At 42.6% G+C, this 25,345-nt stretch overlaps 2 protein-coding genes across 2 annotated transcripts; both read right to left on the reverse strand.

Moving 5' to 3' along the window:
- On the reverse strand, positions 5,291–7,372 carry LOC8073295 (probable LRR receptor-like serine/threonine-protein kinase At3g47570). The gene is made up of 2 exons (XM_002457292.2): positions 6,538–7,372; positions 5,291–6,443 (listed from the first exon to the last, which is right to left on the reverse strand). The coding sequence occupies exons 1-2, from the start codon at positions 6,923–6,925 to the stop codon at positions 6,043–6,045; spliced, it is 789 nt and encodes a 262-aa protein (XP_002457337.1). The 5' UTR covers positions 6,926–7,372; the 3' UTR covers positions 5,291–6,042.
- On the reverse strand, positions 9,667–11,350 carry LOC8060773 (hydroxycinnamoyltransferase 4). Its single transcript, XM_002457294.2, has 2 exons — positions 10,905–11,350; positions 9,667–10,732 (listed from the first exon to the last, which is right to left on the reverse strand). The coding sequence occupies exons 1-2, from the start codon at positions 11,328–11,330 to the stop codon at positions 9,851–9,853; spliced, it is 1,308 nt and encodes a 435-aa protein (XP_002457339.2). The 5' UTR covers positions 11,331–11,350; the 3' UTR covers positions 9,667–9,850.

Genomic DNA, 25,345 nt, shown 5'->3' on the forward strand with positions numbered 1-25,345 from the left:
CTGGTGGCATCGTCTCGTCATAGGCGGATAACAGATAATTACTCCAAAGCATTTTTAGTGCTGGTTCCCTGATGATGCATCTCTGCAACTGTAAGTGCTCACAAAAAAAGATAATCATGCATACAACAGTAGTTTCAGTAAATCTTTCAGTCAGCATAGAGCGTTATTCGGCGGATGGGCGATATATGTCTGGATAGACATGCATGAGTGCTCCCACCAATGAAAGAGGAGGGGCCCGTTCTTCTCGCTTTCGCGTGTTTCTGTCATGCATAAGTACCACATGTCTGCCTGTAGTGCTAAACATGACGCCAAAGAATGCGGCAGTCGCTTGCAAGCACGTGCCTTCTCCTGGCCAACTCCGCTCTATGTCCTTATAAAAAAAACACACCCCTCCGCTCTGGGGCCTCCTGCATGCATGCAGGGATGACTGAGCCAGAGAAAACTTAAAGAGGTGTTTGGTTGGGGGCGTTAAAGTTTAACAGATACTGTAGTATTTTCTTCTTATTTGACAATTAGTGTTCAATCATGGACTAATTAGACTCAAAAGATTCGTCTCGTAAATTACTCTCTAGCTATGTTTTTAGTTTCGTAAATAGTCTATATTTAGTATTTCATGCATGTGTCCAAACATTTGACGTGACGAGAGTTAAACTTTACCGGCGTCAACCAAACAGGCCTGACATGGGTCAACCAGTCAAGCACAGTAGGCTCTGCTAATCTTCTTGCACATACCAGCGAAACAATAAGTATCTTATTACCTTTTGTTTTTGAAATTGGATGACTTCATATTACTCCTGAGCTGAAGATTCTTCAGCAAAAATCACATAAATGTGCGCGGGAAGTGAATTGATGATTGTCTCACCTCCTATGTCCAAACTCCAAAATAAGGTTTCCTTGATCAATTGCCGCTTGGGCACACTGCAAGCATGCTATAATTTCAGCTTGTAGTGCATTGTAAAGGTATGCCGCACAGAGGGCCGACCACCGTGGAGGCCTGTTGACGCCGCCGCCGTATCCGTGTCGGGAGAGACGAGGAGAGAGAGAGAGGAAGGGAAGAGAAAAGAACGTGGGGAACGGAGGGGGAGGGAGCCGCCAGTTCGCCGCCCCCCGGGCGGATTCGCCACGCCCGCCGTTTCCTCAGGAGAGAGGAAGAGGACGGAGAGAGTTTTTTTTCGATGAGGAAGAGGAGCCGCGTGATATTTTCGTGGCCGGGGATTTCGGGGCGACGTGGAACGCTGGCAGCCAAGTAAATCAATCTCGGGAGACGTGGCCCAATCAAAAAAATTTGTGTGACGTGTCCTAGCTCGCTGCGCGGGGAGCTCCCGCCGTTTGTAGAGGTTTTTTTCGATGAGGAAGAGGAGCCGCGTGATATTTTCGTGGCCGGGGATTTCGGGGCGACGTGGAACGCTGGCAGCCAAGTAAATCAATCTCGGGGAGACGTGGCCCAATCAAAAAAAATTTGTGTGACGTGTCCTAGCTCGCTGCGCGGGGAGCTCCCGCCGTTTTTAGAGGTAAATTGCACTCTCCCTCTTCCTGCAGTCACCACATCCGCATGGCAGTCCCTAATCACATATCCCCAACCACCCGTCTTCGTAGTAGAGGAGAAAGATGCATCGCAATTCAGTTTAAGTTTTCCTCCCGGTGGTTTCAGCCATGGCCCTTTCTCCCTTGACACAGAAATTTTTGGATCCTTCATTGTCTGCATCAACTCTCCAACACACAGGCGCAATTGACTGGGCAAGCAAAGCAGCACGTTTCCTTTGGACCCCTCTTCATTGTCATTGTCTGCATCAACTCTCCAACATACAGGCGCATTGATTGGGCAAGCAAAGCAGCACGTTTCCTTTGGATCCCCCCCCCCACCCCATCCAGATGGCGATCAAAATCAGCATTTTCTTTTCCGTTCTTATAGATAGAAAATATACCGAATAAATTCCATAGATAACTCCTCTGCCAGAATAGCACGCTCTTCTTCTAAATTCAGAAAGCGCCAAACTTGTTTGACAGTTTTGCATTTGAAAACAAGTGGCCTCCATCTTCATCAACTCTGCAGCAAACCGGTCAATGTTCAGCTTAATTCTTCTACACATCAAATTCATTTTCAAAGGGTGACTGTTATGAGCAAATCTCCGTAGGAAATTGTCGGTGTCTGGACACGTGATCTAGACACTAACAAGTAATCGAGTCTGCGTGCCCCGGCCAGAACTCAGATGGTGATGCAAGAAGAACACAAGAGATTTATACTGGTTCGGGCCAACATTGTCCTACGTCCAGTGTGAGGGTCGGATCCTGTATTATCTTACACCTAAAGTGCTTGTAGTAGGGGTTACAAGCAAGTTGCGAGAGAGGGAAGAAGTCTCAGGTCTCGGCTTTATTGGTGGCTGAGAGTTTGTGTGAGTTCTCAGGAGTGTTGTAGTAATGTGGAGTGTTGGCTGTTGAGTTGGCCGTGCCTAGACGATGCTCTTCCTCTCCTTTTATAGCCTCAAGGGGAGGGAATCAAATCATCTGACTTCATGAGAAAATGACTACACCTGCCGTCAGCACTTCTAAGTTGCTCATTGAAGATCTGACGGCTGTGTGTCGTTCCTTCTGCTGCACTTGTTCCCTATTTGGGCCTCGGCCCAAAACCATCGATGTCGCTCCCCTTTTTGCCGCCGGTGTTCTGTTTTGGCGCGAATTCTTTTTCTTTTCCCGCGGTTGTGAGGCGGCGAGGTGAGGCGGAAGGCAGCGATCTGCTGTTGCTGGTCGCCTGCAACATGTTAGCAAGTTTGTGAACCATCGAATGTTAGCAAGTTTGTGAACCATCGACGGCGATTGGTTGGTGCCTGTGTTGGTCGCCATGAATGTGTTAGCAGGTTTGCATCTCTGCCTCTCCACGTTTGTTTAGTTCGGCTAGTGCCTGTATTGGCCGTAGGTCTACATCTCCATCTCTCCATCTGATTTGTTTGCCATCCTTTTACTATGTCAGCTCGTGTTGCACATAATTAAAGAAACATCAACTTGCATTCATCACATAATCGATTCAGGACATATGACATGGAAGCAAAGAGGTGTGTAACCCATGCTTGTTTTTTTCTCCCCTTTTGGTGATACATATTATAGCTGCTTATTATATGAGGAATGAAAAATATTTTTTTGTTATAGAGATGGCTTTTCCCCCAATTTGTTACCTCAACTTGGCAGTAGTACACAGGAAGCTTGGATGTTTTGGCTTACCTATGGAGGCCAAAAAGGTTTCGATGTAAGAAAAAGGTACTAAAATAAAAGGAAATCTGATGGAAAGGTTAGGTCATGCAGATTTATGTGTGCATGAGCTGAAACAAGAACTGATTGTCAAGTTCGTATGGGTCTCATACTAGATCGGGAGAAGAAAAATTATAAAGTCACTGAGCTGATTTTGGAACACAATCACACCCTTTAGTTGCCACAAACCTCACATTTATTGGTCTCTCAAAGGAAAATTTCAGAGCTGCAAGGTTTTGAAATTGAGACGGTTGACGATGCAGGAATTGGACCCAAAGCTGCACATGAGTTAGCTTCCATCCAAGTTGGTGGTGCACTTAATCTTAGTTACACTCTTCAAGACCATAAGAACTATTTAAGGGCCAAACGCCAACGTGAGATGGCATACGGACAAGCTGGAAGCATGCTCATGTATTTTCAAGAAAAAATTGCCGAGAACTCATCATTTCAATATGCATTGCAAATGGACCCGGAAGAACAAATAGCTAATATTTTTTGAGTTGATGCTAAAATGCTCACTGACTATGCATATTTTGGTGATGTTGTCAGTTTTGATACTACTTTTGGAACAAACAAAGAGAGCAGGCCTTTTGGAGTATTTGTTGGGTTCAACCATTTTCGAGAAACTGTGGTTTTGGTGCTGTGCTCATGTATGGTGAGACATTTGAGACTTTTAAATGGACATTTGAGACCTTCCTAAAAGCACATAATGGCAAGAAACCTAAAACAATTTATACTGATCAAGATGCTGCAATGAAAAAGGCTATTTAGGAGGTGTTTTTAGAAGCTTGGCATGGTCTGTGCACTTTCCATATTATGCAGAATGCTGTTAAGCATCTAGTTGAAGCTGATGAAGAAGAGTCGTATACACCTCAAAAAGAATGGCTGAAGACAACAAAGAAGAATATTCTCGCAGATTTTAGTGCATGTATGTATGAGTATGAAGATGAAGCAATATTTCAAGAAGCATTTAACATCTTGAGGACAAAGGCCAGCAAGCAATCTTGGTTGGATAGTGTATACAAGGTCAAAGAAAAGTGGGCTGAATGTTATATGACTAATGTATATACATTAGGGATGAGGAGTACAAAATTGAGTGGGAGTCTAAATAGTGACTTGAAGCGACATTTCAATATCATTCGATTCCTTAAGTATTTTGGGAGGGTTGTGGAATATAAAAGAAATAATGAATTGCATGCTGAATATCAATCAAGAAAAAAATTACCATGACTCAAAATGAGAACACCTATGTTACTCCAAGCTAGCAGGCTATACACACCAATTATTTTTGAAGCTTTCCAATGTGAATATGAGAGATCTATCTCATTCACTGTTGTTGATGCAAAAGCTGATCTGCAAACACAAAGGGCTAATACCCGATTCAAACGTTAAGGCGTGCCAGCCGATTTGACCTTACTATCGGCAAAGGTGGTAACTCGAATACTTTGGTCCTGACAACAGCGATGCGCCCGGATGTCACGGCCAAGAGGTACTCACGCGGAACTCGAGAATACGCCGAGCTTAAGTCGACGAATTCCTAAGAACTCGTAATAAAAAGGAAAAAAAGTATGACGAAGTCGTCGAAAAGTAGATGCTAGAATATGAGTAAAAACTTGTGTTTGATTGGTTGATAGATGTTCTTTACAAGGCCCGAGGGTCTACATTTATACCCTGCTCAAAGAGCTACAACCAGACACGACTAGAATTCGAATTCCAAATTTAAACAGAGTTCGTGTACAAAACGATCTAAATAACTAAGGAAAACGTAAAACCATCCTCTCGTGACAAACTAGGACATCCCCATAAGCCGATCGGCAACTTCCAGGTTCTCCCTCTGTATCATCGGCAGACTCCTCTTTCATAGCCATCGGCACAAACACATCATCACCTATGGACTTGGTCACGTTCAACCATCCTTCCATCGGCAACCATCTTCATCGGCAACTCACCATGTAGATCAAGCACTGCCGTCTTATCTTGCCGACCTACACTTTACCAATCATGGACACGTGCCCAAAAACGGTGTCAACAACTGTGTTGTGTCCAGTAGAAACATGTTCAATTTTATTTCTTTTATTTGAAGGAACAACCATCAACAAAGAAGAAAAGTAAGAAAAAAGGCACTGTAGCTGTGCAAAATACTGATCCTAGTACTTCTTTGCCCATAGAAGAAGTTTCTGAACCCTACATGGCCATCAATACATTCTCTCATATACTGAAGGTAATATTTCAAACCAATGCACCAGCTTTCTAAACCATACATGGCCACAAATAAACTTTCTCTGTTGCTTTTCTGAACCTTCTATTTTGCAGGGGGCAACCACAAATGATTACATTGCTGATTTCTAATAGTATGGATATCTTTTGGTATCTGAATGTGCAACCACCAATGTGCTATCTGAATGTCTTTTGCAATCAGAAATGATAGCTGTATGACTGTCTTTTGTAATCTGAAATGAGAGCTTTGGATGTCTTCTCTTTATTTAGTCAAAACATTGCAAAAGACAATCTATACAGAATTGCTTTATATTCATCAATGTACTCTATGGAATTCAGCAATGCCTTCTCTTTTTTTTTGTCTACCTGCACAAATTGCTAAAACTTGTGTGCTTCCTATTCATTTACTGTAACGATACAATTTGCAAACACAATACATCTTCCAGCACGGCAGCAGGTGGGCGAGGTGGAAACCTTGAATAGAATTGAAGCATCATAGAAACCTTCAATCATTTTATTTAAGTTATCACCTGCAAACATATTGCCCATTTTCAGCTCTACTTATTCACCACTGTTTGAAAATTACTGCAAAATCGTTCCTGCTCCATCTTCCACCACAAGAGGCCTGGAAAACTTGAGGTATGAATCTCTGATAGCATGCATCTCATTGACCGCATCTTGTATCAGTGTCCTCTCTCTAGGATGTTTTCTCAAGCAGGATACCCCAAGAGCAATGACATGAACCAAACATTTCTCAATCATGTTTCTTGTATTGCTGTCATAGGTGCCAGTATGGAGCCACATTGTCTTATCGGCTATGTCCCAGATGTTTTCTGGAAGAGCATCCTCTGAAAACTTATGTAGATCCATTGAACATCTAAACATATCATCTGTTGGGCTCCTCCCTGTGAAAACCTCGAGCAGCAATATGCCAAGGCTATAAACATCACCAAAAGTTGTGATGGAAGAACCTTCACCATACTCTATTATTGTGCAAAAGAAAGGAAGTATTGGTTAGCATGCCATATTTAAGAAGGATTTGGAATAAAGAAAAAATAAAAAAAACATAGCATTTACCAGGAGCAACATAGCCAATGGAGCCTCTTATGCCAATTGTGCTATTGGAATTTTGCAGAATCATACTTTCACTTTCTGAAATGATTCTATATATACCAAAATCTCCAAGTTGGGCACTCATGCCTTCTGCAAGAAGAATGTTGCTTGGTTTGAGATCACAGTGGATGATTGGTGGCTGGCAGTGATTATGGAGATAGTCCAATGCATCCATGATATCAACAACGATATCGAGCCTTTGTGCGAGGCTAAGAGTATTTTTCAAAGTGGGCATGCCAGATTCTATATGGAGCCAACGATTCAAGCTACCATTTGGCATGAACTCAAAAACCAATGCCTTGAAATCCTGACCTTGTTCATTGATGCTTGAGCAGCATGTGATGATCTTCATGAGGCAGCGGTGGCGCACCCTTCTCAATGCCTCACATTCGGCTACAAAACTTTCGGTAGAGCCCGATTATTGAAGGTCAAAAACCTTCACAGCTACAACAGTTCTCTCATCTTGAAAAGCACATTTATAGACGGTCCCAAAGCTCCCTTTACCAAGCAAATTGGCTTCGGAGAATCCATTGGTTCCGTTTGATAAAGCATGATAAGAAACTCTTTCGTATTGTTCCTCAACCATTGGTGGTTCGAGTGCACCCTTCTGCCTTCGTGTTTGATTGCTGTAGATCAAGTGAAAGAGTGCAACAATAATTGCTAATAGTAAGAGTGCAAAGGAATTGATGCTGACAAATTATTGTGTGCTAGACCCAATTGTTCCAGGCCACTGGTACTTCCTAAGGCCTTGTTTAGTTCCAAAAATTTTTGGAAAAACGACACTGTAGTATTTTCGTTTTTATTTGACAAACATTGTCTGATCATGGAGCAACTAGGCTTAAAAAATTCGTCTTGTGATTTACAGACAAAATATGTAATTAGTTTTTATTTTCATCTATATTTAATGCTCCATGTATGTGCCGGAAGATTCGATGTGACGGAGAATCTTGAAAAGTTTTGGGTTTTTTGGGTGAACTAAACAAGGCCCACCAGGAATAGTACCAGACAACCTATTCATTGACAGGTTGAGAGTAGTTAGACCCTTGTTGAGATATTGAGGTATGCTTCCGTTAAATAAGTTATCGTCCAACAAAAGTTCTTCGAGGACAGTGCACTCACCAATACTTTCAGGTATTTCGCCAGACAACTGCTGGTTTCCAGATAGAATTAGTTGGTTAAGATTCTGTAAGCTACCGACCTGGGAGGGAAGAGGTCCTGTTTTTTTAAAGGAATGGCAGGAGCTCTGCCTCTCAATTAAGGAAGTAGTAAAAGAGTTTTTTATGTACAAGTTAAAGAAAAACAGCTGCAAAAAAGACCAAGCACAAAGCAGCTGAAACCCTGGTAGAACTTTTGTGCAATGTCTTCTTTGATTTTTGAAGCAACCTGCAAGGCCGGTTCTTGTGTGTTGTTGAAAATTCTACGATTTCTTTCCTTCCAAAGATTCCAGCATGTGTAAATGACCAAGCCATTGAAGCGCCTTCTTTCTTCTTTTGCGACCTTGAGTACAGTGTCCTCCCACTATGAACTCAAGCGTTCAGGGTCCTGATCGAAATGGACTAACCGAGTGTCAAAGTGCTCTCAGTTTAGGATTTGGTTCCATACCACCTTGGCGAATGGGCAAAGTAGGGAAAGGTGTAAGCACGTTTCCAAGGGGCCGTTGCATAGAACGCAACGATCTTGGTGAGGCCATCCTCTTCTCTGCAGGTTATCCGCCGTTAGTATTTTTCCTTGAGTTGTATGACAAGTCCAAGTAACTGAAAGAAAGTTCAAAAATCTCTCTTGGAATCGAACCGTTCAGGTGGTTGCTTGACAAAGAAAGGGCAAGTAAACTCTTCAGCTTCCCTATGATCGGCGGAACCCCTCTAGATTGCTACTAAATGCAGTAAGGATAGTTAACTTTGAGAGGTTTCCGATAGATGAAGGTATTTGGCCAGACAAGTTACTAGTCAAGTTTCCTAGCTTGCCAATGCTATCTGGAAGTACTCCAGATATGGAGGCATCATTATCTCCAAGGGATTCAAGACCCACCAGATTGCCGATGGCTGAAGGGATGCTTCCCCAAATCCCAGTAGCGCTAAAGTCGAGGACCTGCAGGGTTTTTGAGAGGTTCACTATTGGGTTTGGTAGCTGTCCAGTGAAAGCGCCATTGTGCCTCAGCATTGTCCCCAAATCCCAGCTGCAGTACCCACCGGTGGTGGTGCTGCGGTTCCACGAAGCAAGCGGGTCGTTGTACCTGCCGCCGCTGATCGCCGCTGCCTTCAAGGCCAGCAGCGAGGCCTCCTCCTCGTCTCCTTGTGCGGCGGCGATGAGGACTGAGGAGTGAGGAGGATAGCAGAAGCAGCAGGATTAGCAACCTCAGCGAGCGCAATGCCATGTCGGATGCTTAATTTGGTACGTGGTGGCTGGTGAAGTGGTGAGTGTAAACTACTCCTAGCTTATTTATATTGTGGCCTTGTTTAATTACACCAGACAGATTCTCCATCACATCGAATCTTGCGGCACATGTATATATAGAGCATTAAATATAGATTAAAAAATAACTAATTATATAGTTTGCCTACGATTCTTTTAAAGATAATTAGTCTATGATTAGATAATAATTGCTAAATACAAATAAAAATATTACAATAGCAAAAAAAAATCACCAAGTGAACTAAACAAGGCCTTACTCTCCCTATAGCAATGATGCGGCGATGAGACAGTGTGAACTGTGAAGACTGAAGACTCCGTGTGTCCCGGTGAGGCAGGAGAGTTTGGTACAAATAAAAATAAATGAAGTGACAATAATATAATATAATATAATATAATATAATATAATATAATATAATATAATATAATATAATATAATATAATATAATATAATATAATATAATATAATATAATATAATATAATATAATATAATATAATATAATATAATATAATATAATATAATATAATATAATATAATATAATATAATATAATATAATATAATATAATATAATATAATATAATATAATATAATATAATATAATATAATATAATATAATATAATATAATATAATATAATATAATGTTTGGCCAATATTCTTGACTATGCTATGCTCTCCCTGAGTTTTTTCCCACTCTAATTTAGAGTAATCAATTAGGAATAGTCAAGCAGTTTACACAAATCAAGTAGCACTTAATTTACATATAAGTATCTCACTGCATACAACCATATACAACCTTATATGGTAAGTACAAAACATTATTATTGTTACAAAACCTTATGATTAGTACTCAGTACTAGCAGCTTGCTAGAGCTTTGCATAAAGCAGCCGCCCTAGCTCCTTTATATTTACAGCCTCCATGCACACGAGCATGCGGACATCGCCGCTGCCACCACCATCATCCGTTGTCCCCTCATCGTTCATCAAGTGCACATAGCCACCACGGACGGACTCCGCCCTCGACATGAATTGCGGCTTTCCCCACCCAAAATCTGCATCGTACTGTGGCCTACCGAACCAACTAGTAATATGCATATCTGTCGGTGGCAAGGTCCCTCTCAAAGCTGGTCTCTTGTCCATCTCGGCCATCTCGAAGTAGTCAATCGCGGACCGCACTAGCTCGTCATCCATCCGCTCGATGGCGCCCTTGATGCGGGCAGCAACGGATCCCAACGCCACCGTGCCAATTTCCCCTGCCGCGCCAGTGGCGCATAGCCTGAACACTGCGTTGCCGAAGTAGTGGTCTGGGAGGGGCGGCCTCATCCGGCGCCGGAGGTCGGCTGGAAACACGATGCGCACTTCAGATTCCGGCGGAAGCTGGCGCACAACGCACGTGCACTGCCAGATGAGAGCACTCAGGGTGCAAAAGGTGCTCATGCCACAGCAGAGGTGCTTCAAGGAGGCGACCTGATCCCTAGAAATGGTGAAGACTTCGAAGGCAAGAGGTCCCTCAGGGTTAGAGAAGATGAGCTTAGGGTGCAATGTCAAGAGTGCGTCGGGGTGGACCGTGGGCGGAGACCGTGCACGGAGTAGGGTGCGGTCATGGCACGGGAACTCCACGGCAGCACGGTCACCATGCTTGGAGAAGGCTGCCCATGTTTGGAAAAAGTGGAACGCACTTGAAGCATCTATGGCGACGTGGTGGAGAGCTGTTCCTAACGCCACCCCTCCACACTTCAAGAAAGTCACCTACCATATCATAAGAAAGTCACCCTTCAAAAAATCAAAAACCATCTTTGAAACCAACAAGAGCACCCAATTTATCTACTTCACTTTATAGCTAAATGTTAAAAAACAGGTTACTTGTATGTACATCAAAAGTTAAAAATATTAAAAAAGCATGGAAGCAGAGAAAGTGGACCTGTATGGCCAGTATAATGGACGATGGCTCAATACGTGGAACAAACAGTCTCCTCAGCTCCGGCGATGGCTTGAATTCCTTGACGTCCTCGATACTGAGATCATCCGCGTGAGCGATAACAAAGAGTGCACCTTCGCCGTTACAGCTGATCTCCATCCTACCGTCGTCGTTGCTGACGCCGAGGCGGCCGGCGAGGGGGTAGAAGGCCACCAAGGCTCTGGCCATAGCCTCCTTGAGCCTGGCCACGTTGAAGAAATCAGCAGCACCAACATCGTTGGAGCTGTACAGGTAGATCGTTGGAGTGTGGCCTTTGTTGGCCTGCACGAGGTCTAAAGAAGAAAGCCAAAGCCCCTTCCTCGGTGCCGGCTCGGTCGGCGTTACAAATGACGACTCTACCACCTGCACCTTGAAATCCATTGATTTCATTTTGTTCTTCTCACCACAATCATCGTTTAAATAGGGCGTAGCACAGCCAGCAATGGGTGGTAGAATCAGAGCAAGATCAATAATACAGCGAAGTACTCGACTATAAGTCAAATTATAAGAGCTAAGTTATATAATAATTGTCTTCTATATGTCTATAAAAAAGTTTTTTATTATTATGTAGTACACTGTTTTACTTTCTCTTTCTTATTTCTCCTCACATACACATTTATTTGGACCCATAAATGTCTATGCTTTCGTACTCAGCTTGTTCCTTGCATGAGGAAAGAAAGCTCTCATCTCTCTCCATTTATCTTTCCTCCACGTTAATAAAAATATCAAAAATTATATGGCTCCACACAAAAGAAGTTCTAGATATTTATTTATTAGGAACAAGTCCCGATCAGAGACATGAGTGCGCCAACAGCGTGCACATTATTCTATTCAGAGCATCTGAGAATGGAACCCATTATTTCAGAGACAAGGAGATATTTATTCTAGAGCAGGTGACGCATGACAGCTCGTAATTAGCACTATTGCCTTTATTCTAGAGATACTTCATTATGAAAAATGTGATCTCCGTGTTTTACAAGTCAATTAATCAAATGTTCAACGAAATGTATATAAAGATACTAATATTTATAATGTATAATAAACATTATTATATGAGTTCAGAAACCTATTTTTATAATATAGCAAACTTATTTAAAAATATAAATATTGATACTCCATTCTATAAAACTAATTAAATTTAAGATATATTGACTAAGGTGAGATTTAGAGTTAGTTTGGTACGGTTCTGCCTTGTTCCTTTTTTTTTTGATAGAGCAGCCTCTAAGTGAAGGCAAAGCATTTTGTAAAAAAAAAGGATCAATAAAATGATCTCAAAAAGTATTTTTGAGAAGATCTAGTAAAAACTAAAATTTTAGCTTTAGCTTCTACTAGTTCAGAAAAAGTACCAACTCTTGGTAGCTTTATGGCACGTACAACTCATAGATGGGGGACCGTCTATTAATGCCTTGAATATATCATACTCCCTCCGTCCACGAAAGAATCAATTCCTAGGATCTGTGCCAGTCAAACTTTTTAAAGTTTGACTAACTTTATAGAAAAGAGTAACAACATTTATAATATAAAATGCACATTATATGAAAATATATTCTATGATGAATCTAATAATACTAATTTGATACTATAAATCTTAGCATTTTTTTCTAGAAATTTGGTCAAAGTTAAAAAGTTTGACTTAGGACAACTCTAGAAATTGACTCTTTCGTGGACGGAGGGAGTACATACAAGTCATACAACCCATAGTCTATATCATTGTTTGTAAGTTGTTTAATGCTATACATATAGGTAAGATCAACTATAAATAAATTGTTGATACACTATCCACTGCTACAGAAAATATTTTTACAGGCGGTGCTAAAAGCATCTTCACAGGCGGCCAAGCCCACCGTCTGTACCAGGGGTCAGTAGAAAATGGACCACAGTACAAGCGGGGCTGTGTGAGCCGCCTGTGAAAATTAGGTTTTCACAGGCGGCTCACCTTGTAAATGTATTTTTACACAAGCGGCTGACAAGATGAGCGCCTGTATAAATGTATTTTTACACAGGCGGCTCACACTACACCGCCTGTGTAAATAATTTTTTATATATATTTAAAATTTTAATTTTTCCCACCAAATACAGTGCTAAACATATATATATATATATATATATATATATATATAGGAAGAGTATACTCTGTCTACAGAATACCTCTGTAGCCAGGCCGGTGCAGGCACCCAGCAGCGCGTTCGACGCACAAAGCGTTGGAACTGACCGGCAACAAGCGTGCGTAATTGCTGCTGCATGCCTGCATGCACGTCATTATTATGTGCTAATTACCGTAATCATTATCCTGCAGCTGAGGCATTTTTCACTGAGGTCAACGCATATGCATGTTTCCAGGATGCACCCTTTGCATTATCATAATTTATTATGGTAATTCTTCCTCCAAATTATCATAGTTTAATAAGAGAATTACAATCTTGCGGACAATCTATACTGTCTCGACAATCTTGCAGACTACTTTAAGTGGTTGTTACGAGAATATTTGAACTAATCTACCATAATTCTATACTGCGATACATGTTTACCATGATTCCTTTTGAGAGACACCTTGAACGAGTTACTATAGTGCTAAGATGAATTTTAAAATAGTTACGAGAATTTAATTGGTTTGAGATTAATATGGTAGAATTACTATAATCTAAATTTGTGTAACATGATGTTACTATAATTAGAAGGGGAGTTACGGTAGAGTAAACTCTGAACAAGTTACTATAGTGTTAAGATGATTTTTATAATAGTTACAAGAAATTAAGTGGTTTGAAATTATAATTACGTAGAGTTACTATAATTGTGTATTATGATGTTACTATAATTTGGTGGGGAATTACGGTAGAGTAAAACCCTGAATGAGTTACTATATTGTTAATGTGTATTTTAAACTGGTTAGGAGAAGTTTGAGATTATAATTACCGTAGACTTACTATAATTAGAAGGGGAGTTACGGAGCATCTCCAACAGCTCCCTATAGCAAGTTGGTATTTTGTTTGCCAAGTGAAAAATAGTCTTCTCTCCAACAACTCCTTATTCCCACTTGGTAAAAATTGAAAAAGGTAGGCTCACTTCCAAAATTTTCCCCTCTCGTCGCTGATGCCGGTGTGCAACCCGCCGCTGCGGCAGGGGCAGCACCAGAGCAAGACCGGCCCCCCGCCGCCGTGGTGGCCGACGGGGTCGGAGGACTGGTGGACAACCGAGCTGCTCGAACACCTGGACTTGGTGGCGGCGCTGTCGAGCGCGCCGGTGCCCGTGCCGTTCGCGCCGAGCTACGGCCTCAAGAAGCCGCAGAAGGTGGCGGTGCTGGTCGCCATCGTGAAGCACCTCGCGCCGGACTTCGCCCGCATCGCCGCCGCGGTGCGGCACTCCGGGAAGCTGTCCATCTCCGAGACCGACCTGTGGCACAGCGCCCTCAACAACGAGCGCGCCAAGTACACGAGGCTGGTGTTCATCCTGCTGCCGCAGCAGCAGCAGCAAGGTGGCGTTGGCGGCGGCGGCGGCGGCGGCGGCGGCGTCAGCACCGACCCGGGTGCTGCTGGGAGCGTCTTCGCCGTGCACAGCGGCAACGCGGGCGCCTCTGATGGCTGCGAGCTGCAGGTTGCCAACCTCCCTGCAGGAGGTTCTGTGTCCGCGCCAGCTGACGGCAGTCGCGGCGAGGTGGTCGCGGCAGCCGAGCTGGTGGTGGAGAAAGAGCAGCGCAGCGACAGCGACGGCGTCGGCGTCGTGTCTGCTACTGATGCTCCGGCTGGTGATGATGGCCTTGATCAACCTGTCAACAACTTCCCTGCAGGCGACGGCAGCACGGACAAGCTGGCGTGGGAAGAATATGGCGCGGGCGGGAGAGGGAACTTGGCGGCGCGGGAGGGGACGTCGCGAGGCCGAAAATTGCCGATGCAAAGTGGAGCCGCGCGCGGCTCTATACGCACGCGAGACGTGAGTTTCCCAACTCTGGAAATATACCAAGTGAGTTTTCAAAGTTGTTGGAGAAGCTTTTTTGTGTTTTTGCCAAAAAATATAGAATACAAAGTAGGTATTGGGAATTGTTGGACATGCTCTACACAATTTTGGTGCTTTCCAACAGTAACCAGAAGAAAAGTATAACAAAATCAAATACTAATATGACGTTGTTCATTGATAATACATCACACATGAACTTTAGAATGAAAACAAACAAGTTCATATGTATTTGTACAAATAAATCTAACAAAAATAAAATAAGGCACGCTGCGTCATGGAAGAGGCCTGCCACCACGCCATCGTGAGGGCCATCAGGAGGGAGGAAGGCGACACCGCGTTGCTAGGCCATCGCCACGGGGGCGTCGTTGGCGCGGGGTGAGCCTCGCCGCTGGGGCCATCATGCGAGAGAGGGAAGCCGTTCCGCCATCAGGAGCTGCCATCCGAGCGAGACTGGCTGTTGGGGTGTTGTTCGTGCGGGCATCGTCACAGCGGTGGGTGTCATCTGTGCAATACGATCCACCAAGAGAGAGCCATCGAGGATCCACTACGCACATCTGCAACTGCAAAGATCGATCACAAGAAAAATGAGAATAAGAAATATTCTAGTAGCTTGTATGCAGATGGTTGGGTGACCTGCGCCGCTGCATGGGCAGATGAAACCAAGACGGCGTCCAGATGCCAAATCCTCGAGTGACAAAAAAACAGCCGAAAAATCCCAGACCCAGCACATACCGTCGCCGATGCTGATCTGCTCAAAGCATCGAGCTTTCCATGGGCACTCCATCTAGGCTCCATCATGCAGGGGCGAGCAAGGGACGACACCGCAGTGTCAAACGCAGATGCTCGCCACTCGCAGGTGTTTCTGTGGCCAGTGGAAGGAATGGAACAAATCACGGTGATTAAATTTGCATGCATACCACCATCAAAAGGCTAGCGTGTGACCTGGGGTGGATAAATGCACGGGCGGTGTCCATGCTGAGCGGGGTAGCCCTCGGGCTCACGAGCTCTGGTCTGGCTACGGAATATGATATTCTGTAGCCAGCTGTACACTAGTGTGTGTATATATATATATATATATATATATATATATATATATATATATATATATATAATTCCATCATATACGTGTAGTTAGGCCTTGTTTAGTTCCAAAATTTTTTGCAAAATCGACACTGTAGCATTTTCGTTTGTATTTGACAAAAATTATCCAATCATGGACTAACTAGGCTCAAAAGATTCGTCTCGTCAATTTCGACCAAACTGTACAATTAGTTTTTATTTTCATCTATATTTAATACTCCATGCATGCGTTTAAAGATTCGATGTGACGGAGAATCTGAAAAATTTTGCAAAATTTTTTGGGAACTAAACAAGGCCTTACACGCACCGCCGCCGAGTAGTGTCAGGCAGTCCCGCGTGTGAACCAAATAACGCGCCGATGACGGCGTTCACCTCGTACACGAATCTGGCTTATCGGGTGTTCTACCACATGTCCATACCCGTTAACATGTTGTCCTCAATTTCGAGCACCAGGCCCTCCGCTCTTCCGTCTTTCCCCACGCCGCCGTCCCTGCTCGCGTCCACGCCCCTTCCCTCCCCTCCCCTCCCCTCCGATGGCGGCAGCGGCGGGCTCCAACCACCATCGACGGCCCTCGCGGTGCGCGGCGCTGCCCCTCCCTCGACCCTAGGCGGCGCGGCTCTGCCCTATCCCTGTTGATGGCGGCGGTCCTCCATCTGCCCTGTGCAGCGGTGCCCCTCCACCTTCTTGGCGTTGACAGCGGCCCCTCCCGAGGTGAAGGCAGCCTCCCCTCCACCCTTCTCGATCTCAGCGAGGGTCGCGGCAAGGCTCAGCAAGGGCTGCCCCAGCAGATCCGGCCGAACAATCTAGGTTGCGTGTGGCGGTGCTGCCTCTTGGATCGGGCATTCGGCACAGCTTCCGGTCGATGGAATCTAGGTTTTGTTGAGACACTACGTCCTAATCTTTACTGCTGTGATCTATTTGTTTATTCTGATTTAATGCCCTTGCACTTGGAAACCCAGGGTAATTTATTCTATTGACCTTGTTTCTGTCGCATTGCTAATGCTAATTTTATGCGGTTCATTCAGTATTTTTTGTCTTGTGGAAACCATTGAGGGATAAGGTATTGTATTATTCTATAGTTTCGATGCACTTGATTATTTTTTCAAGCACTAATTTACTAGTTGATACTTTGTTCCAAACCAAATAGAGTATTGGTTTATACTATTCTCAGATTAGATTGGAGTACTGATAGGTACTTTTTCCCGATTATCGTATCCATACATACTTCTTTTTCAGGTTACTGTATCGTCTGATACAATTTAGATTTGTATGACTTTGATACTTGTCTTAAACCTAGGGTATCGCTGAGAAAATTCCTCACATAGTAATCCAAAATGGCATACTGTAGGAATCTCAATCCTTGCTATCCAAAACTGGAAGACATGTATTTGTTATCCCACCAAAAAGAAGTAAAGTATGATAAGTTAAGTTCGGAAGCTCTCCAAATAAGCAACATATGCAATTTAATAAAGTTAATTCACGCAGTTTCCAAACCTACATTTTTTGAAATAATGGCAGCCAACAAAGTGGATAATTACCATCGGAATACCTGACAAAGCGAACTTGCTTAGAGCATCTCCAACAACTTGGTAAAATTCACTTGTCAAATCTTGAGTTATAGCAAGTTGCTAATTTGTTTAGCAAAAGAAAAAAAGGATGTGTCTCCAATAAATTGTTATTCTCACTTGGTAAAAAATAGAGGATGACAGATGGACCCGCTCACTTGGTAAAAAGAATATGTGGCTCTAACAAATTGCGCTCGGGATAGCAACTTGACAAATCTCGGCAGTAGAAACCTCTGGATAGCAACTTTGGAAATTTAGCAAGTTGAGATAAGGAGTTGTTGGAGGAGAATTTTTATGCTTTTAGCAAATTTTGTAGGATAACATGTCGAAATACCAAGTTGTTGGAGATTCTGCCTACATACTCGAGTATGCATGGATACTTCTTGCAGCCATGGTATGTATTCATACTTTGTTTAATCTAAACAACAAGCTGGTCAGGTCCGCGTAAAGCTGCTCCAATCCGCATCAGCTGCCCGCCGTGGTTTTTTCATTAGTGTATTGTTGAATACTTCTTCATTGATCAGAGTATCACTTCATACTTGCTAGGATTAAAATAATGGTTTTTCAATTTGCTTGCAATCAAGCCTGACTGCTGGCTGCATGCAGTGTGCTATGTATTAATAAGAAGTTCCTCTTGCATCCATGGACTAATTGTCACAAAAACTTTCAGATTATTGTCTTCGGAATGTGCATGCTGGAAAGACCATCCATACTAGCATACCATTTTTTTCTCCTCAATCCTCATTCAATTAGTGTTAGACACTTTTTTTAATGTGTATGTACTAATACTCGTCAAAAAGTATGTTTACATGTGTTAGAAAGTATGTTCACATACTATTTTAAATTTGTACTCCTAAAACGCTATATATACTCTATAATCAAATTTTATGTGTATATAAATCTACTCGCAAATATATGTATGTAAATATACCCATTCATTTATTAAAGTACGTCCGTACATACGCTCGGGAGCAGCTCACGGAAACCCGTTAGTGGAGTTAACGGGCCGTATGCCCGACGTTTCCGTTCCCGTTAGATACGTCCGCCGGACTCACTACCCCTCTCGTCCGTAAGTAGGAGTAGTTAAAACGTATCATATATATATATATATATATATATATATATATATATATATATATATATATATATATATATATATATATATATATATATATATACACACACACATCGTACATACACCACATATATATATTATAGAATTGTAAACATGAAATCAAACATCAACCATAAAATTACATATATACACGTCAATGCATGTTATCCGCATAACCATACAGTGTTTACATGTCATTTCGCTTCAGATTTAGACCTGCTATGTCTGTCAGCACTCTAAATTTATCACTTGCTAAATCGCCCTCATGATCAAAATATGCACCGTCACTTGGAATTATTTCTCTCATAATAAAACCACACAAGTCTGCTACTATATCTTCCAGAGTCTTTGGTGTAAAGGGCACGTCCTTTCCTTGCTTTTTTGGTTGGAAACAAAGTTTAAAACCATGATTGAGACATGTTCAATATATAATTTTGCAACTTTAATGAGAAAACTTCATACATAAATATTATTTACCATATTTTTGTCTCTGACATAACGTCCCCGCTGCCTTATAAACTCACAGACATAGTACCCACAATAGATCGATCCAGGTGGTTGCTTGTGGCACTATATAATGAGCAACGGATTATTCTAAATTTGCCATGCTTTATGTATTATTTATATGATGAAATGTGTTCGGACAACTTATCGGATAGTGGTGTTGTATCCTCAATGGCACCCTAGGATATGAGCGTGCGGCGTCGACCGGTCCCTTTTGTTTCTTATAAAACCGCCATGCCCTGTAGATATCGAATATAAATCACTAAAGTTATTTTAAAACTCTAATTTATATAAGTACGCATGTGGTTTCATGTTGGCTCACCTTTCTAATTGAACCAAGAATGGTTGATACTTCTCGGGAGGAACATGTAACCTTCCCTTCGAAGGGATAAATATAAAAAACAATCCAATGGTCACTGCATGAATAAATGAGTGAGCGACACATGTATATTGTCTACACGATAATTTGAAGTACGTATATGAAGTCAAGCTTACCTAAAGTTGTAAGGTGCCAATATAAAATCCCTATACTTATACCTCAGCATTGATCTACCAAGATAGAGGGCATAATTATCCTCGTATTTTCTTTGCAACTCTTTTATAGCTTCTGCAACTTCTTCTGGTGTTTTGTCTTCCTCTATCTTTGCTCTATCTTCCTTTGATAATACAAATTTGTGCATATTTTCTTGTAACTTGATAGGGCTCAGATAACCGACCATCGATCCGGCAGATAATAATGACCTCTGCTCGTGATCTTGCAAACTACAGACAACATCTACATATTAGAGTTTCACACTACATATTAATAATAATTGTATGTGCATGAGTGATACTTACAGACACCAGATTGTTATGAGTTGGACGTCAAGCCGCCTATAGTTCAATAACAAGTGCATGTCCTCAAAGGTAACAAATGCCTTGCTTTTTTCGTTACCAGTAGCAAACACGTCTGCTGGTATATCAACTCTGATTGCATGGAGGCCAGTATGCACTGCTCTCATGTACCAGTCATGAAACCTTTTTATCGGCCATTGAATCTTATCGAGCAGCGTCCATTGGAGCATAGGCCATCTGGGCACATAGTCACTGGGGACATTGACATAATCATCAATCGTTTGCTTTTTGATATCCTTTAGGGTCAATGGTTGACTTGATGGCTTTTCGACATGTACATCGCCACTTTGGGCTTCCTTTGATGGGGGCATGGCTTCTATTGACTAGGCGGTGGCTTCCTTTTTCTGTGACGGTTCGAGCTCAATGAGCCGTGCCGTCCGCTGCTTTCCAAGTCCTTTCAGAAAGAGAGTTGTGCCTGCTGCTTTCCCCTTTTTTGGCTCATAGGGAGAAATCAATTTTGGAATTGGAAATTTCTTCTCCTTCTTAGAGGCCGGTGCTGCTGGGGGAGTTTGCTCATCTTCCTTCCGCTTTGGAGGTGGTGGGAGAGTCTGCTCATCCTCCTTCTCCTTTGGAGGTGGTGGAGGAGTTTGCTTATTCTCCTTGGACGGCGGAGTCTGCTGCTCAGGCATGTTCTCCTTGGCTGGCACCTCGGGCTCATTCTACAAGAATGCCATCTCATGTATTGGGGAGGATGGTGGTGGCTCATAAATGTATGGCGATGCTGGAGCATGCATTGGTGATGGTGGCTGTTGATATGTTTCGGCCTCTTGGGATGGTTGAGGCACTATGCTTGGAGAGGGTGGCGCTGGTGGATCAATCAACCTTACGTACCGTCTCGGCCATTGTATGAAGTTGTTGATTGCTTGTCTAAGCTTCTCTATACCCTCAGAGGTCGGGATGTCTATGAAGTCGTCTTCATATCCGGCCTCGACCGTCAACACTTTCACCCTACAGTATGCATCTTGCATGTCAACAGTATGGAATGTACGTCCTGGGATAGCATTGCCTGTGGCCACTTGCTTTGTATGCTGATTCTTAAGGCCATAGGATATGACCAAGGAGCAAGCCCAAGGTCTATCAATATCATCAACTGATAATGGTCCTTATTTGTTGTTGACGCTATACTGCTTGGAAAGGGCATAGATTGTGTGGCCATCTCCTGACGCTCCAAGGGTTGAGCTGGTACAAGCTGCATATGCGAAGGAGCTTGTGAGGACATTTGTTGAACAGACACTGCTCCCACCAACCACTTCATCACTTCAAGATCAGGGTTTGTAAAGAAGTCTTCCATCATATCCCTAAACTTTTTTGCAGCCTGCTGCTCAAAAAAATCTTTCATTTCCTCCTTATGTCGGTCTCTTTTCTTATACATGCCTTTCCACTCATCACTGAATCCTTCTTTCCAACTAATTCTGGAGGAGAATCCCCGTACACGTCTTGGATGCTCGGGGTTACCTAGAGCATGGGTAAGGATGTACCTCTCCCTCTATGACTTGAAGGCACCTTTCTTTTCCAGGTTTGATGCTTCCAAAACCTTGTCCGCAACTTCTCTAATCTCATCGGGACAGGACATCTCATCGCTCTCAGTGTTTGCCTTCCGAGCACGAAGCCAATTTGCACTCCTTTCAGGCACTATATCGGTCAATGCCAAATGGCCCTCTCTCCTCTTTGCATCGTCTTCTGCCCTCCATTTAGGAATCTTGGTCTTATAACCACCAGTGCCAAGGTGGTGGTGATACTTGTTCCTCTTCGCGAGTTCAGAGGTGGCTTTGCTCTTAGCCTTGGCATCGTCCGATTCTCTCATCAAACAAAAACATGCCCACTGAGCCTATGTGATAGGGTACCGCTTCGTTGGGTCCCGTCCCTTCTGCAACCACTTTTTGTTCATATCGTGCCTATAGCCCCGGAATGATATTGCCAACTGCTTCATGACATAACCCTTGGCCAAATCATCTGTACCATCTAGAAAAATAAATCGAGTGCACAAGCGATTCCAGCAAGTGGTCCTTTTCACTTGTGGCACCATACTCCAATCACTCCAAGTGATATCAAATTCCTCTTTTACTAAAAATCCAATTGTGGCCCTAAATTTGGGTAGCGCCTCTAGAGGTGGTAAGGGCTCTCTGCTCGGACTTAACTCTATAATCTAATAAATTTCTTCTCGAAATCTATTCCTTCCTCTGTCTCCTCGTGCCCGATCACTCTTTTTTGTTTTACTTCTTGGCTCAGAGGATGTCCCAGTCGTTTGAGGTGTCGTGTCCTTCTGAACATCTTGTTCTTCTGCCTCCATTTCGGCAACAACTTGAGATAACACCTCCTGTCCATTCAATTGTTAGGTACATACATATATACACATGTATTCTATTGTATAGACACTTTACTACAATATATACCTCATCATCATCCGGATCAGCTTGAGGCTCGTATGGCGGGTCATGTTCCAACTCTAGACGAGCCTTCTTAGCTCTGGGGGATTCACGTGGTGATACGCTCGGGCTTCTATAAGTGTCGGATCCAGAGGTGTCGGATCTAGGTGTTTCTATCTGGACTTCAGCATTCGATGGAGTACTCATCTAATTAAACAAATAATTAATAAACAATTAACTAATAAACTCTAATTAACAAAGCATAATTAACACTAGCGGACATCCTGGAAACCCTACTTATCAATTAATTAATTAATTAATAATTAACTAAGACACCCTAATTAAGAAACCCTACTCAATAATTAACTAACAAACCCTAATTAATCAAATAATTAATTAATAAATAAATAATTAGCAAATAATTAACTAACAAACCCTAATTAAGAAACCCTACTTAACAAATAATTAATAAATAATTAAATAATTAACAAATAAATAACTAACAAACCCTAATTAAGAAACCCTACTTAACAAACAATTAAGAAATAAATAATGAATTAACAAATAAATAAATAACAAGCCCTAATTAATCAATAATTAATAAATTAGTAAATAATTTACAAATAAATAATTTACAAATAATTACTAATTAACAAATAAATAATTAATCAATAATTAACAAATAAATAATTTACAAAAACTAAAAAAAGAAAAAAAGGCAGCAAGGGCACGGGGCGCACGGGGCCGCTGGCGTTAGGAGGGGCGGCGACGCGCACGGGAGCCGCCGCCGCACCTCGGCTCACCTCAACGGCGGCGCGGAGGTCCTCGGTGGTGGCGCGGAGGTCCTCGGTGGCGACGCGGAGGTCCCCGGTGGCGGCGGCGGCGGCGCACGGGCTCTCCTCGGTGGCGGCGGCGCACGGGCTCTCCTCGGCGGCTCGCGGCGGGGGCAGCGTGGACGGTCGCGGCGCGGGCTCCGGCGAGAGATGGTGGCGCGGCGGCGGATTTCGGCAGCCTAACGGCGTCGGTTCCGTCAACCTCGCGCCACCGGGACTTGAAAATTTCGGGGCCTGCGCTCAGGGTATATATTGGATTGGATTTGTACTGTACTAATCATTTGTACTGGCGGACGTCAAGAAGAGCCGCCTGTACTAATCATTTGTACAGACGGCTCTTTTTGCGGGCCGCAAGTACTAATGTATTAGTACCGGCAGTTTTCATTAAGAGCCGCCTGTATAATATATTTTTTCAATTATGTTAATTAATTTACTTAGTGATTGATGGTTTGTTAATTACTTTTGTTTCAAAAATTAAATGATCCATAATAAATTGTACAATATTAGAAAAGGAGTGATTTGTTAATTAATTTACTTAGTGATTAATGGTTTGTTAATTATGTTGTTTCAAAAATTAAATAATCCGTAATAAATTGTACAAATATTATAAAATAGCATAAGGTATAAAACAAATAGAAAATGTAAACATGTTGCTTAATAAGAAATAGTAGCATAAGGTATAAATGATAAGTGATACAAGAGTTATATGAGTAATGACAACTTATAGAATCTAGCGTGCTACAGTCTTTCCTTGTCCATCGTGGCGCACCCATGGCAATGAGGATTGTGGGATACTTTTCTCAATATTTTTTATGTTTTCTTCAAAGTTTATAAAAAGAGACAGTTAACATCCTCCAAATCCATTACACCATCAACTCCTATAAGTTGTTGCTTTCCAGGAATAGCTATATGCTTTGGCTTTTGGCTATTTTTCTTTCATCCTTAGAAAGGATTTGTTCTACATAGAAGACTTGTGCGGCACAGTTAGCAAGGATCCACGGATCATCTTTATAACCTACTTTACTTAGGTCAAGAACTCTCTGGCCATAGTTATCCACAGTGACATGTTTATCTTGAACCCATCGGCATCGGAACACTGGAATCTGCAGGCGTGGACCATATTCTACCTCCCATATGTCATCAATGAACCCAAAGTATGTAGTTGTTTCACCAGTTGCATCATCTATACCCTCGCATCGAACGCCACTATTCTGTGCCATGCTCTTGGTGTCTCTATAGCTGGTGGAAAATGAAAAGCCACTAGTGTCATAGCTCTGCCATGATGTGACCTGGCTTGATGGTCCAGATGCTAAAATCTTAATGGTTTCTGATTCCTCTGTCATGTCCAAATCCTTTAACCATGTGGTGAACTGACGCTTGTGTTTCTTGTGTACCCAATCATTTGTGCATCCTGGATTCTTCTCATGAAGCTCTTTCATGTGCTGCTCAATGAATGGGTCTATTATCATGAGTTGTTGTAATATGCTATAATGTGCCTCTAGGACTATGTTGTTATCTGGCGGGATGAATGATTTCCGTCCCATCCTCCCGCGTCCATCAAGCCTTCCCTCATGTCGCAATGGAGGCAAACCAATTGATACCTGGTCTTTTAGGAGATTATTACATAATGGTCCTCCAGACTCAATGACCTCTTCTGTAATGTACGCCTCTATCATGGAACCCTCCGAATGAGCACGATTTGACATATAGCCATTCAATATTGACATGAAATGCTCATACGTCCACATTTTCATGGAAATACATGGGACCTAATGCCTCTATTTGAGGTACCAAATGAACAACAAGGTGTACCATGATATCAAATCACGATGGGGGAAAGCACATCTCCAACTGGCTCAATGTCTCTGTAGCAAATTTTTGTAGGGACTCTAACTCATCACGGACAATTACCTTCTCAGATATCTTATTAAAGAAGTAGCACAACCGTGTGATTGCCATCTTTAAGAACACTGGATTTATAGCCCTGATGGCGATAGGAAGAAAAGTGGTCAGCATGACATGACAATCATGTGAGTTGTAGTTGGTGAATGTAAGGTCTTTCATCGACACAAGACTCCTTATGTTGGAGCAGAAACC

The sequence above is a fragment of the Sorghum bicolor genome, chromosome 3 (genome assembly GCF_000003195.3).
Source record: "Sorghum bicolor cultivar BTx623 chromosome 3, Sorghum_bicolor_NCBIv3, whole genome shotgun sequence".
Classification (NCBI taxonomy): Eukaryota; Viridiplantae; Streptophyta; class Magnoliopsida; order Poales; family Poaceae; genus Sorghum; species Sorghum bicolor.